The 16,478-nt window shown below is 44.4% G+C and overlaps 1 protein-coding gene across 1 annotated transcript in view; it reads left to right on the top strand.

The window, feature by feature from the left end:
- Positions 1 to 16,478, top strand: part of CFAP97D1 (CFAP97 domain containing 1) — a 662,361-nt gene that overhangs the window by 315,772 nt on the left and 330,111 nt on the right. Inside the window, exon 3 of the mRNA XM_086920478.1 lies at positions 3,424 to 3,542. Coding sequence (XP_086776604.1) covers positions 3,424 to 3,542 — 119 coding nt within the window. The remainder of the gene's footprint in view (positions 1 to 3,423; positions 3,543 to 16,478) is intronic.

Below are 16,478 nucleotides of genomic sequence, written 5' to 3'. Positions count from 1 at the left end.
GCCCCCTTAAGCTGGAAGATGAAAGTCCCTCAACACAATAGGCCCACATCGTAGAGGGGAATTTTTTAGAACAAAGGTTCTTAGCTTTTTGAAGATAGAACAAATACTATATAGAACACAATAGGCTACTATATGTTTAACTTCCTTGTCCAGCCGGGCAAGGAATTTATTTATCAACAAATAAAAGATAAATGGTTATAATACATTTCTATAGCAGTAGCAAAACACAATCCTGTGCTGTACTGGGAGGAAAGGAGAAAATAGGAAAGGGTGAAAGGGGTGTTTCAGGCAAAAGAAAAGAGCAGGCAGGGCACTGTTATAAGTAAGGAATATTGACAGTATCGCCTGGAGTAGTACATACAACAACAAATATAAATTATTTTCATGTATGACCACTCATGGGTGTCATACATGAAAACATATAGTAGCCTATTGTGTTCTATATAGTATTTGTTCTATCTTCAAAAAGCTAAGAACCTTTGTTCTAAAAAATTCAGTTGATACCCATGGTTCATAGCTACCCGCTGGGTCCCCCTTGTTTTCTTAAAAACACATCGTAGAGGGGAGCAGCTTGAGCCTTCCAAAGGGTAATGGTCGAGGCTGAGAGTTTTACAAGCTTTTGCAGCATTCTTCTGATGATCAGTTCTCAAATTGGACAAATGGCAGAGGGCATAATCACGTTTACATATTGTTACAGGATTCTCCTATCAATATGGGTCCTAAAAGGGTCCAGAGAATAGCTTAATATATTTCTACTTCCTGTAGAAAAACCTGACTAGGAGTAACCTAGTAGTGAGGGGCTCAATGGAGGAATTGATGCAGGGGCGAAGAGGCTGATGGTAAATAGCAGATGCATAAGACGTGGCCTTGTAGTGTATTGAACAGATGGAAGGAGTTAAATGGGCTATAATGAGGAGTATGGAGTTGTGGAGTGCTTTGTTTTTTTTTTGTTTTTTATTGTGATATTGCATTTAAGTTTACAATACTCAATGTTAATCTCTGTTCTGTTATTAATGAGTTAACTATTTTGTTTATGATTGCCATGGCTATGTCGGCAAAAAAATAAAACAACGATGAAGGCAAATTGATTTGCAAAATATAGGCGACTCTGGCATTGGTACCAGAGATCCTTTTGGATGTGGTAAAACATTAATCAAATGGTTATAAACAGATAAATGAGGGATAGGTGGTGCAGAAATTTAAAGTGGTGCTGCCACTCAATACTCAAGTGTGTACATTTACATGCAGAATTGTAACAGGTATATATTTCTGCCTGACAAACTTGGAGCTAAAACATATTCACACTTGTGTCATAACAGAAAATCATTTTTTGTTGGAGAAATACCTTCCTTTACTTGCAGCACCATCAAGGTTTAAAGATGTTCCCATCCAATTCTCACCCTCTAAATTATTTTTTCTGTCCCTGACAGGAGTAAATATTTGAGCATTGCTATTGGTAAAATATTCAAATAGTTTCTCAATGCTCACAGATTTCGCAGTGTGAGATTCTTCATTAACACCATCGATGCTGATGGTATTTTCCTCCGGTGCTGGTCTTGTTGGAAATCCCATTGTTCATGACAAGCTCAGCTTGTCATGAGCACAGCTCCACTGTGCCTCATGACGAGCTGAGCTCGTCATGAGCATCGAAGGGGTTAACCTTTAATTGTGGACCATGCCCTTGTCAACTTCAGTATACCCATCCAGCACCACAGAAGGAACACCATTGCCAAATAGTGATAATGGGTATGGAACAAGATCTCAGAAGCATCCTGGCCTGGTCTTTCAAACTCCTACACCACTGGCCTCAACACAACAACAATCTCCTCAAATCCATCTCCAACTTCAATTACTGGATAACTGCCTGCGTAGACACACTCGCTCCTCTCAAAGCCATCAAAACCATGAGCAGAAGACAGCAAGCAAGTTGGTACACACTAGAGCTCATGCTCACCAAACGTCACTGCAAGCTACTTGAATGCAGATGGAGATAAAGTATGGATGACAATGGCAAGAGCACCTACAGATCCACCCACATACACTAGCATCACCAAATCAGATCCACCAAAGCAACACCAGCCGTGCTAAGGAAATCTTCACAACAGTGAAAGACTTCACCTCTCCGACAGAAAGCTCCACCAACGTAACCCCCTCTCAGGACCTCTATACTTAACCTGCCTTTATTCTTCCGCAAAAGGATCACCAGCACCTACGGCAAAGTTGAGTCCTAATTTGACCTTTCTACCGTTACAACCTTCCTATCTACCTCAACCAACAGCCAGAGGACCACTCTGACAACCTAGCAAATCATCGCCACTCATGAAACAGCAATGACTATGAAGTCCTTACACCCCAAGGCACCCTCGGAACCCTGCCTTCACAATGTCTTCATCAAAGGACTGGACTGCATCAGTGGAATGGGTTTGTATTTGAAGTTAATGAGCAAAACACCAGAAACTTTATCCATTCAAATAAAATGGAGTCTTGCACCAAAATGTGGCATAGCTATATTACATTATTATTCACACTCCTAGCCCACATAATCAAGTTGTTTTGAGTGTGTCAGATACAACCATATGCATCATTAAAATTACCAATTTGCACAAGTAATGTGTCACCCAAATTTGCACACAAAAAAAAACGTTATCACTGTCTCCTCATTACTCCTTCCTCATGGAGACGTAAGATTTTGGCCAACAACCCTTTCTACGAATGTTTGTGTCAAAATCCATGGATTATTGCATGGGAATACCCATATACTATCCATGGAACGCTCCCTTGATGCAAAGTAACGCAAGGCAGTGTATATTGCACCTTTGTGTTGCTTTGGGAAGCTAACACAAATTCCGATTTTTTTTAATGTTAAATCACAGTTAATGCAAACCTGGTCCTAATTTCCCCAGGCCTACAAAAACAAAATTAACAAGAGCCTTTGTAGAATGTTCTGGTGCTCGTGTAAAGGGCTCTAATGCTTCTGGGTCAAGTTTGTGCTACATAAAAACTGCACACAAAAAAGGCAGGAACTGAAAGTCAACCAGATCTGGAGACCAGTCTACTGCTCTTGCTCCTTTCTGCAATCTTGAGTAGCAAATATGTTGAGGGTCTAAGAAAGGGATGAGGGGGTAAATCCTGTGATGTTATCACAGGTCAAAGGGTGCATGATCTCACTTACGCTACTGCTGGCATTTTGGTAATTTAGTGTGGTGAGCATGAAATAACAGCATTTCTACGACATTGATTAGGAGTGACAGGCATAAATATTCCTGAGCTGACTTGTAAGTGTCTGTGTTTAGCCCCCAGATGTGGAATTTACATTTGTATGAACATGTAAAGCGCTGTCATATTGGATTGCCGGCGTATCCCTCAATTGACAAGTCCTTTCCGCTGTGAAAAAAACCCATTAAGGCCTCTTCTTTTTCGTAGATGGAACAGGAAAGAATGGCTGTTATCGAGAAGGACAACCGGCTGCTCTTGGACCGAATCGCAAACATCATGCGCACCAAAGGATGTGTGGACAACTGGAACGAATGCTACATCAAGAGGTGAGCGCGAGCGGCTGGCGCGTTCCCTTGCTAATCTCTTTCCCGCTTCCCGCGCAGGCCGCGCGCCCTTGCCCCCGCGTGACGGCTATTCTTGGAACCCACTCTAGCGTTCCGATTGTGCCTCGGAGCGGGACTGAGATACGGTGAGCCACATCAAAGCTAATAGATGATAAGTAGCTTCCCGTTCCGCCATTGGCTGTCTTTATTAGTGCTCTTTATTATTTCAATATAGAAGCTCGTCGTCGTTCCAAGAATGTACAACTGCCCAGCCCCGCGGGCTTGGAATTTCTTCAGCGTATGAAAATGTCAGTTTTATTTTTGTATTTATACCTCGAGGGAACAGAGCCAAACGTGTTGGAGCCTGGAGGTAGACTTTTACACTTAGGGGGACACTCAAAAATGGCTCTCTCATCGCTGCCCACCTCCCAGAGACCTTTCTAAAGGTAGTGAGGGAGTATGTTACAAATGGTGGTAGCCATTCTTACGTTTATTTACCATATTGCTATGCGCCCGCAACTGTTGCTTTCTAGCTAGATTTGTGCTATACAAATATCCAGAAACATGCACACACTGCAATGTCCGGATTCTCCTTTGTTGAAATATCAATCCTCCGAATTTACAGGAACAGGCCATGCGGCAAGTGGGAAGGTCTCTCAAAATCGGGGCCAGATGTTTGCTTGCTAGGCGGGATTACTTCGCAATGATGAATGAAGGCTATGAATATTTGCATTCAGACATAAAAAAACGATATACTCTGGATCACACAGTGTACTCTACTGGAAAAGGTGAATATAGGAATCCTAATTCATCTGGCTGTGGAGAGCAATCTTTAGGGTTTTATAACATGTTCTATTCTCCCTGAATGTGTTTAGTGCAACAATGAACTCTAGCCGGAAGGTAGTCCATGAGGCCTAACATGCAGATGTTTGTGCCTAAGCAAAATCCATGTCCAGCATGTTTGACCTGATAAAGTGTAACTTGAAAATAATACCCAGGCACAATCTTTATGCGACCCTAGAGTCACTGACCTTCCGGAATGAATCAGGGGAAAGCTGCGGAATGGATCAAGGGCAGTGGTGTAGCTAAATTGCTAAGGGCCCTAGTGCAAGCACATTAACTGGGCTCCCTCACTAGGGTATCATCTCAGTCTTCCAGCTGCTCCTGGCACTCCGTAACCTCCTTTGACAGAGCCTGCCTCTGCCATATCAAAGATCACTACCATTCTCATATACACACTATTGTATTTTCACTCCCTGCACGGCATTTCTGCTAGTCAAAGAGATAACCCTAAAAACCATTTCCAAAGTGCATGCACACACAGATATAACATGCAGGGACCCCACACTCACTCTGCTGTCCTCACATAGGCACATCCCTCATGCTGCACTCACACAGGCGTATCTCATTCGGCACTCACATACCTTTAGACCATTTACCCTGCAGTCACAAAGGAGAATGTTAATTCTGCATTTACATAGGCACATCCCGTGCATTGCACTTACAAAGTGTAGCTATCCTGAACTCACACAAGGACATTGGTCACATACAGGCACACAGCTAACTAAGAAGAAGATGCGTTTGGACAGATGGTGGCATAGGAGACAGGTTGAGTATCTGTTGCATGCAGTGCTTTAAATGGAAAAAATAAGTGCAGGTACTCGCCAAATTGAGATGTGGACTAGGGGGTGGAGCTTGGGGGGGGGGGCTATGGGCGCAGAGCTATTTGCAGTGCTAAGGGACCCAGCCAGGGCACACATTTAATGTAGTTGAGATTGAATTGGTGTGCAGATGTGCATAATGATACTAAAACATTTCAGTTCTATTTTGAGTATTCCATTTATCTTATACGTACAAAAGGTATATTTATTATTAAAGTGGGTTTCTGATGGTGCAACACCTAGATCACATATGACAAGCACAAGATATTTTCCTTACCATTTTTTGGAAAGGTTTAACTATGGTTAACCCTCTTGTCTCATTGCCACTTAGCAGACATCACGCAGCCCCTCCTAGGAGGCACAGCTTTGTCTCCAAGCTCCTTACCTGCTGTAAAGTCTGATTGCCTCTTTCTGGAGGTGGGCATGCTGCTGAAGCCCGGCTCTGGCTCAGTTCCAGGTCCTTTTGCACCCTCAAGCCCAAAATGAACTGAACTTTGATTGTGCCTCTGCCTGTCAACCAAACTTTAATCTCATGTGCAAAGAATATAGAGAAAATAGTGACCTTTATTGAAATACAGGAGAGAAAGAAAGATGCAGTCAACAAGAGGCTGAATTGCACAATGTGAAAGAAGAAATTCTGGGATCAATCCCAGCTTTCCCACATGACCAAATTGTGTGATCGTAGACAAATATTTTATCTTACCAACCTCCTTTTTCTTCATTAGCAAATATGATAGTATATTCAAATGCACGAGTTCAGGATGTGTGCTGTACAATCACATTTTGTGTTACATTTAATACACTATGATGTTGCTTCATTCATGAAAACATATTAAGCCAAATATAATTAACACCTGAAAAGTGACTTGCTTCCTAGATCACTAATGACATTGTTGTCATGGTGGGAGCACAAACTCCTCTCAATGTTGTGAAATAAGCTTGTGCACCAAGGTGAAATGCTTACAAATGGAAACAAGCATGTGCAATGCAATAGGTCTCGCATTTGCAAGAGTTTGAGCTATTGGCATTGTAAATGACAATAAACTCGATTCATCATTGTGAAGTTTTGCGAGTCTGAAATAGCGATTAATAAGGAATCGCTATTCCAGACTCGCAAAACGGGATTCATGTAGGAATCGCAATATTTTTTGCGATTCCTACAGGTTCCTTATTTGCGATTAGCTAATTGCTAATCACAAATAAGGAATGACTCCCCAGTTCAGACATGGCTATATGCAACTCAGTCTGACCCTGTGCCTCATGGGAACAGTCCAGCCCGAACTGCCAAGCCATGCCTTCCCTGGACCGGAAACAAGCTTCCGAGGACCGGTTTCTGGCATTCCAGCCGTCTTCAGCCCGGCTTGCTTGAATCCAGTGGCAAAGTGAGCAAGGGACTCACGTCTGAGCATACCCTGCCAAACTTATGGTGGCCAAAAGCGGTACAAAATGGGGTGGTAATGGACGGAGCATCTGAACCAATCAAACACGCACACCCAGTCAAAAGATCTGGGTTTAATCCATCACCGTTCCTTAGCCCACTCTGCCACCCCAGTTCACACATGGCTATATGCAAATCAGTCTGACCCTGTGCCTCATGGTAACAGTCCAGCCCGAACTGCCAACCATGCCTTCCCTGGACCGGAAACAAGTTTCCGAAGACCGGTTTCTGGCATTCCAGCCGTCTTCAGCCTGGCTTGCTTGAATCCAGTGGCAAAGTGAGCAAGGGGCTCACGTCTGAGCATACCCTGCCACACTTAAGGCGGCCAAAAGCGGTACAAAAGGGGCTGGTAATGGACGGAGCATCTGAACCAATCAAACACTCGCACCCAGTCAAAAGATCTGGGTTTAATCCATCACCGTTCTTTACCCACTCTGCCACCCCAGTTCAGACATGGCTATATGCAAATCAGTCTGACCCTGTGCCTCATGGGAACAGTCCATCCCGAATTGCCAAGCCATGCCTTCCCTGGACCGGAAACAAGCTTCCGAGGACCGGTTTCTGGCATTCCAGCCGTCTTCAGCCCGGCTTGCTTGAATCCATTGGCAAAGTGAGCAAGGGACTCACGTCTGAGCATACCCTGCCACACTTATGGTGGCCAAAAGCGGTACAAAAGGGGTTGGTAATGGACGGAGCATCTGAACCAATCAAACATTCACACCCAGTCAAAAGATCTGGGTTTAATCCATCACCGTTCTTTAGCCCACTCTGCCACCCCATTTCAGACATGGCTATATGCAAATCAGTCTGACCCTGTTCCTCATGGGAACAGTCCAGCCCGAACTGCCAAGCCATTCCTTCCCAAAGAACGGTGATGGATTAAACCCAGATCTTTTGACTGGGTGTGAGTGTTTGATTGGTTCAGATGCTCCGTCCATTACCACCCCCTTTTGTACCGCTTTTGGCCGCCATAAGTGTGGCAGGGTATCCTCAGACGTGAGTCCCTTGCTCACTTTGCCACTGGATTCAAGCAAGCCGGGCTGAAGACGGCTGGAATGCCAGAAACCGGTCCTCGGAAGCTTGTTTCCGGTCCAGGGAAGGCATGGCTTGGCAGTTCGGGCTGGACTGTTCCCATGAGGCACAGGGTCAGACTGAGTTGCATATAGCCATGTCTGAACTGGGGTGGCAGAGTGGGCTAAAGAACGGTGATGGATTAAACCCAGATCTTTTGACTGGGTGTGAGGTTTGATTGGTTCAGATGCTCCGTCCATTACCACCCCCTTTTTTACCGCTTTTGGCCGCCATAAGTGTGGCAGGGAATGCTCAGACGTGAGTCCCTTGCTCACTTTGCCACTGGATTCAAGCAAGCCGGGCTGAAGATGGCTGGAATGCCAGAAACCAGTCCTCGGAAGCTTGTTTCCGGTCCAGGGAAGGCATGGCTTGGCAGTACGGGCTGGACTGTTCCCATGAGGCACAGGGTCAGACTGATTTGCATATAGCCATGTCTGAACTGGGGTGGCAGAGTGGGCTAAAGAACGGTGATGGATTAAACCCAGATCTTTTGACTGGGTGTGAGTGTTTGATTGGTTCAGATGCTCCGTCCATTACCACCTCCTTTTGTACCGCTTTTGGCCACCATAAGTGTGGCAGGGTATGCTCAGACGTGAGTCCCTTGCTCACTTTGCCACTGGATTCAAGCAAGCCGGGCTGAAGACGGCTGGAATGCCAGAAACCGGTCCTCGGAAGCTTGTTTCCGGGCCAGGGAAGGCATGGCTTGGCAGTTTGGGCTGGACTGTTCCCATGAGGCACACAGTCAGACTGATTTGCATATAGCCATGTCTGAACTGGGGTGGCAGAGTGGGCTAAAGAACGGTGATGGATTAAACCCAGATCTTTTGACTGGGTGTGAGTATTTGATTGGTTCAGATGCTCCGTCCATTACCACCCCCTTTTGTACCGCTTTTGGCCCCCATAAGTGTGGCAGGGTATGCTCAGACATGAGTCCCTTGCTCACTTTGCTACTAGATTCAAGCAAGCCGGGCTGAAGACGGCTGGAATGCCAGAAACCGGTCCTCGGAAGCTTGTTTCCGGTCCAGGGAAGACATGGCTTGGCAGTTCGGGCTGGACTGTTCCCATGAGGCACAGGGTCACACTGATTTGCATATAGCTATGTCTGAACTGGGGTGGCAGAGTGGCTAAAGAACGGTGATGGATTAAACCCAGATCTTTTGACTGGGTGTGAGTGTTTGATTGGTTCAGATGCTCCGTCCATTACCCCCCCCCCCCTTTTGCACCGCTACTACTACACCCCAGCTTAGCCTTTGCTCTTCCAGCACAAATCTGGTAATTATCTACTAATACCATTGTCAGCATTTGAATGATAAAATATCTTTTAATGCACCGACAAAAAGGATGTGTATGCGCAACATGGGTGCACATCATGATTTCAGGGGTGCAACAGGGTGTGCTTTTGACACGCTTACACCCTTGAAATTGCATGCGCAATTTACGAATACCTATTGGTACTCGCAAATTGCACATGCAATCTCCTATTCATTCCTATGGGCCCGTTGGCCCATTGGAATGAATGGGGAGCCATTCCTTAATTGTGACTTGCAAATTGCAAGTCGCAATTAAGGAATGCCTAGGCTTTTGCGAGTCCTTAACTGTGATTCCTTAATAATCGAAATTAAGGACTCGCAATATCCTACCTTGAGGCATGTGCCCCAATGATCCATGTTTGTCATGTGTTCACTGACTCCTTGGTGATTTTTTTTTAAGATTCATACATTTGTTTGAAGCAACTTAGCAACTAGTAAGTGTCTCATTGGGGCTTTATCAGCGTGCTCACTAATCAGCAGAGTGAGTTTTTAGTATTTTCGTGAAGGTTACACTTTCCACTAAACTATGATCATTGTGATTTATGATGCAAAACTTATACCATCACAATATTTTCAGATGGAGATAATCGTGCAGTCAGAATAGCGATCCTTTCTTTACGTTTACTTTGAAGAAACAAAGTTTGTGTTATAGTGCGGTAGTCTCAGTTCAGTATGAGTTTTTTTGGCAACTGTGCAAGGGACATTGTGGATATAGAGGATGGCAAGTGTAGACCGGGCCATTGGAATTATGTTATTGTGAAGCTGCGGTGATTTTTGCATAATTATAGACCCAAGTGCCACATAATCCATCTGCAGATTTTAACAAAAAAATAATTGTTTCTAGCTCAAACTGTTCTAAAGTTACTAAAAATGCAGTGGCACGTGTTACCGGCGATCAGTGTAAGGCACTTTACAAAGCTGGACTGGTCACCTTTCTGTTGCTTATTGCAGCCAATGCCCAGAAAGTATTACCAAGTTTTGAAATGACTTACTAATGAAGTAATACTATCACACAATGTGCTGCAACATGGCGCTTATTTGCCTTTTCTTGCCACATAATTTATTTAACCCAGCCGCATAATTTGATCCTCTTCTGCCACATGATTCCAGTGGCCCTATGGATAGGTGTTTCACTACTGCGGATTTCGCTGAAGAATGTTGGTTTCACTAGAGGTCCAGCCCTTTGGTTGCAGGCCGTATGGATACATTTTAAAGTACTCTTTGGGGTCTACAATTCTCCCTCTTCCTTTTTAGTCTCTTGACCTCCGAACCCTCACTGCACATAGCTGCCTTTTACTCTCCTCTGACTTCTATTATTATCACTGAAATTTTTCAAACATTAAGAATTATCCAAATCGTGTCATAATTAAACATAGATAGCATTTCCTGGCGCTTCTCCCAATCTTCTCATTCTTCCTGTCCCACAGAAATTCATATTTTACTACCAAGTAACCCACTACATTCTTGTCCACCTGAATCTCTACTTGCAGTCTTTTAGATTCCTGTGGTGCAGCAGTGCCGTAGCCTAATACCTATCACTTGACAGCCAGGTTACATTGGACAACATAAGTAAAAGCATTGTCATTTGCAATGCCAAAAGCTCTAACTTTCACAAATGTCAGACCAATTGAATTGCAAAAGCTTGTTCATAATAGGGAATTGGGTAGGGCTCATCCTCTTGTGACAATGCGTAGAAATCACTTTCTGTCACAGTGTATGTGACAGATTACATATGACTCAACCATCGGTCACATTGTGTTAGACTCAACCCATACTATAGGTGTGGAGTACAATTTGAGGTGCACTACATTTTTGACATTATCCACTCAAAAATAGCATCTGGTTATCTATAGTTATTGCTAACTTGAGTTGCCCCTGTTCAGTCTGAAGTTGCGGTCACATATCAAGAGAGAGTGTGAGAGGGACATAGAGTGAAAGGGAATGGGTGGCAAAGAAGAGTAATAATATATTGAAATAGAAAAAGACAATGTTTTTTTTTTAATTCGGATATATATATCTTAGAGGTTGTTTGATCACACTTCTTAAAGAAACGCTATGGTATACTGGAAATGGACTTTAGCAGCACTTTAACTGGATGTTTATTGACTAATTAATACAGTGCTTAATTTGTAAGGAATGAAGTGCCTGGACCCAAGTATTTCACACAGGTCCATAGCACTAAGGACTATCGACAAGTTACTATAAACTGCAGTTTTAAATTCTAGTTCATACAGCTAAACTGCATTTATTCATAATAAAACAGTGGGGTACGTGGACCCTGGCTCAGCGCTTGTGTCGGTGGTGCACACAACAGCACAAGCTACCTGCCTCTGAGTAATTCATTCTAGGCGTTTTGTAATTCATCAGGGAAACTGTAGATCTTGTCAAGCACACAAATATAAAACCCTAACTGATTTGAACTCTAATTAGAACATTGGAATGTTGGGAGCTCCATTGAAATCAATGGTGTGCTCTGGGCTTATAATGGCTGGTATCAGCCTGGAGTTCCAACATTCCAATGTTTCTTTGTTCACAGCTCTGGCTGTCAACAAAGGCTTCAGGGAACCTGAGGGGATTCCAATCCCCTCACGCTCCAAAAAGGCTTTGTTTTTTTTGTTAGAACATTCTGTCCTCTAGTGACAGAATGTTCTAATAGCCTTATCGTAGATGGGCTATACCGCTATTAAAGTCCCTCTCCCTTGTTAAAGGCCCTCGCCTTCGGCTCGGGGCCTTTAACGCTGGAGAGGGCCTTTAATAGCCGGTATAGCCCTCTACGGCGGGCTATAAGGCTATATTAAAACAGCATAATCCTGTCTAGAACAATTGTTGGCTATTTCGCCTGTCTTTCATTATTCCATTACATTCACATGCTGATTCAGTTACCGTTGTACATTCCAGAGACTAGTCACTTTGCTTATTCTTCAGTTGCAAGCTATTTCAGGATGTCCACGATACAGTCTTCAGAATCCATTGAATGTTAAAAACAGCTACATCTAACATGTGTTTCGTGAACGGTCACTATCTAAAGCCTTTTTTTCATTTCTAAGTACACATTCATTTCTTATTTGACCCTGCAGATCACACAGTAACACATTCACGAATTCTTGACACTGTGGACCTCAAATTGTGATTAATGACTCATAAATAGGAGCAGATCTAAAAAACGCATCTGATTCGGACACATAGTTTGAAAAGTAAATAAGGCTGGCTCATTATAATGCATGATCTGGCTTGGTTGAACTTCAAAGGTCCGATTGTGATCCACGACATGTAGGGGAATGTCGTATAGCGGAAACGTCATATTGGGGCACCGGGTTGTGACACCTGTTTAGGAAGCAGCACGCGGTTGGACTTGGAAGTTTAAAATTCTAACTTGTCATATTCCATATTTATTCCACGAAGTAAGGAAATGCAGAAAAGGTGATCCAAGTCCATATCACAGCTATGCTTATCCTTCACTCTTTTCACATTGCCTCCAGAAACCCCAAGTCACTCATAAGACAATCTCAGATGGACATCTGAATTGGGTACATACACGTTCATGTGACCGTCAGACAGCCCCTGCCCATCCTGAGACACTGTTAGCCAGCACTATAAGGTCACACAATTAAATACACTAGACATCAATTCAATTGATTTGTCAGTCAGCAGAAGACAAGTCTGAGTACTAATACAGTTCAAATGTTTACAGAGATTTACTTAGCCCCAGGCACGCGTTATACTAGTTCAACATGACCACTGCTGGGAGCATAAATTCATCATGTGTTCTTACTCAACCATAGGAATTGCCAGTATATGCAATCTACCCCCAGGCTTTAGTACAATCTACGTAAACATTGTTTCCTATATGCAGTTGTGGACGTGTAGCTTTATCCTAAAATTCTCACTTGGGGCGCGCCAACGGCCAGGACCTGGAGTGAAGTAGTCCTGATACAGACTTTGGTGCTACCCAACTGGAGACATTGCTCTTTCTTGTAAATTTTGTTGGAATTGGGTTCTGAAACATTCTTGTAAGAATGACAGACAAAGGATGTAATTTCAAAGCTTTATGTAAAGAATTTAAAGGTAGATTACATATAACATGCCATAAGTAAATTCAGCAGCAGCACATACAAATCAGATGTACAGAGAAGTCAATGCAGTTTTAAGTAAAATCCAGCATAGATTCGCCTTCGAAAGGTGGGGGAAAGGGTCTCCTCCTATATAGAAAACTGCATATCCTTTTGTAGAACTTTAGACAAAGGCCTTTATACTTCTTACATGAGTACATGGATTTCAGGATATGCACCAATGGGGTACGAACAAGAAGAAACTTTCACCACAAAATACATTTGAACTTTCTCTCATAGTAATAATACTTTGGGTTTGCAGACATTCTCACAGTTTATTTTAACAATTCAATTGATACAGTGTATGGCAAGAGCCTGAGAAGGTTGAAATGTTCTTGGTTAGGTGAGAGCAAGTCTCCACTTGATTTCAGCCGCTGCCTGGCCACTCTGAGGTTATTTAGGATTCTTCCAGGAGTGGTGACTTTTTCCAAGTTTATTGCAGTATTATTTTTTTAGCATTCTACTAACTTAGAATAGTAAGTGGCCACTGCTGTTAGTATACAGCACCTATGGTTGTTCACTAGTTAATAGATAGCATCTCATTCATCCGATGCAAAATGGTCTTGGATTACTTTCAGGGGAGTATTTTTAAACAGTTTCCTTGCCAGCATTGCTGCACTTTGTCATTCGGAGCCCCCCCCGAGTGGGCTCTAATTGCTGCACCTTGATTCTTGGTGCCCTGATGGGAAGAGACTATCTACCCCAGCATTCTCCTGTTCCAGGAGGGGCCAAAGGTTTGCTGGAAGCGCTCTAAAGCACCAGAGGCTAACGGGCCCGTTTACGGCCATCATTGCCCAGAAGAGGATGGGCTGGGCCAACCCCCTTGTCCCTTGCCTGTCGCATCACATCTATTTTGGAGATTCCTTTTTCTGTTCCCTATTGTGAGCCGTTCTAGCCACGAGCCTTGGGCATGCGCAAATTGGCTGCATGGAAGGATAGTGGCAATATGAAGCAGGGCATCCTTGACTCTCTGGAGGGGTCAGCTTTTTTCAGGGCCCCACAACCACTGGGCTGGGATGTGCTGAATCTAGTCAGTCCATGACTTAGAGTAGATTAGGATGTCATCGGTAATGTTAATGGCACCTGGGATACCGGACAGTGTTTCCTTGATTGCATTCTGGGAGACTTCTGCTGCCAATTGGATCTCAACGTTTAGACGATTGAAGCGGTGGAGCCCCATGAGGGTTGAAAAGGTTGTAATGTACCTATTGGCTTGGTCTTAGAGGAGTTGACGGTAACCCGAGTTGACGTATACCTTGGAAAACTACTTGGCACCTGTAAAGTCAGCAATTATATCATCCATCTTAGACGAGATATGTTATTCTCTCCAGATGGCGGTATTTGGGAGTCTCATATCAATGCAAAGTCTCACGCCTCCAGGTTGGTTTGGTTTGGGGGCAATCACTATGGGGGTTGGCCTGAAGACTTTCTCAATGACTCTGAGTTTATTTAGTCGTAGGAGTTCTTGCTCAACTTTGTCTCTCAAAATGGAATGGGACACAGTGGTGTCTTAGAGCTATGGGCCTGATGGCCTTGTCAATGTGAAGTTTGACAGTGTAATCTTTCAGGAAGATCAGACCCTCAAAGACATACTTGTATTCCTGGAAAAGTTGATCCACTTGACTTGTGTGGATATTCTTGGCAAATTTGATGAGTTTAAGTTCTTCAGCAGTGTGACAGTTCAGGATCGTATCCCCTTTCTTCCTTGTTACAAGAATTTGGCCTTAACCTCTGGGGCCCCGTGTGGATGTGCTCTTCGAAAGCCCCCTCAAGCTGAAGCTGTGTGTTGCTGCCGTAGATGAAGATTTCTTTTTTGGTTGTGTTTAGTGGGGGCTTAAAGCGTACTCTGTTAAACTAGTGTATGTCCATTACATTAAAAGAGGCCCCTGTGTAATTGAGAGCTGGTATAGCTTGGCTATTGATGGTGATGTGACAAGATGGAAGCAGCTTGACTGCTTTCTTGGCGTATTCTGTGGAAAATATTTGGAACATGTCTTTGTCATCATCTTTGTCTTCCCAACTGTGATAATCTGGGAGACGGGGATGGGCTCCTCTATGCCCACCGCTCTGAATGGTGCTCTGGCAGGGGGCGGGCCATCCCTCAGCACACCTTGGCACTGATGTGTCATACTTGGGCGAAATGGCTGCATCTCCTGCACTTTGAGCATGTCTGCCCTTGGGCGGGGCACTTTATTACCAAGTGTGCTGTCCGTACACAGTTGTCACAGGGGGGTCCCCCTTGGGGCAATCTAAACAGAGCGGCTGAGGGACGGGCATAACGGACTTGGTCAGTGGCTTCTGTCTTGATGCATGGTTCAGGGTCCTTAGGTGTTGTGATTGTGGTCCTGGCTAACGCCGCCTCCATGTGCTCTGCTCAGCTATTGGAATGTTTGTGGTTTCATGCCAGTACTAGGATGTTGTCTAGCATGATGCCAACTACCCTTAGGATAAGAAGTCAGAGGAAGCTGGATTGGCACCCCTGGATAATCTGAGTCCTGACCTCTTTCTGCGTAGCATGGGCCTGTGACATCATTTCAGACTGGGCATGGTGGCGAGGTAATGCAGGCTCTAAGCTGGCACCAAGGGATGCACTGTAAAACAGGTGATGGCTGCCAGCGCAGGTGGAGATCGGGCCACACTCACCCATGCCATAGAGGAAGCAGGCTGAAGAGGAGTAAGCTGGCAGTTGCCGCATTGCTTGCGCTGTAGGATACACCCACTTGGGTGTGCACTCCGTGTGTAGGCTGCTTCCATACTTGATACCATGTGTTCCAGGTATCTGTGACTGACGGTGCCATCTGGATAGAGCATGTGGGCGGGCAGAAGGGACTACCCTGGAGGTCTGCAGAAGTGGTGGCACGGTCGGTCTTGCTGGGCAGAGCTTAGCCACAAGGGGCCTGCAGCTTTGCTGAACTACAGCGGGGAACACTGCCCACCCAGCCGTTGAGAGAGTCCAACAAGAGGCGTCAGGCATCAAGGCAGCATAGGAATGTACCTTGTCGCCAATGTAGTGTGAGTGTGCTTGCAGGGCCTACCACAAGCACTGAACAGCAGGTGTAGACTTACATAAAGATTAGTGGGGGAAGAGACAATACGGTCCAGGAATCCCGAGACTGGACATGAATACCAAAGAAGTTTTTTCTTGGAGGAAAGTTATCTCAAGGCTCTGGACCTCTCCAGCCTCTAAAGAAAAGGTAAACAGGGGTTGCGAGCATATATTCCTCCTTTCCCAATATTTTAATTCATTCCCATCAAAGGGCATATTTTCCTTAGTTATTGAAGATAACACAGTACCAGGTGCTTTGAGTGAACGGAGATCTTTTTATTCGTGTTATCACAAGATTGCATCC

The sequence above is a fragment of the Lissotriton vulgaris genome, chromosome 5 (assembly GCF_964263255.1).
Source record: "Lissotriton vulgaris chromosome 5, aLisVul1.2, whole genome shotgun sequence".
Classification (NCBI taxonomy): Eukaryota; Metazoa; Chordata; class Amphibia; order Caudata; family Salamandridae; genus Lissotriton; species Lissotriton vulgaris.
The sequence above is the reverse complement of the archived record's forward strand: the minus strand, read 5'-3'. Positions and strand labels throughout refer to the sequence as shown.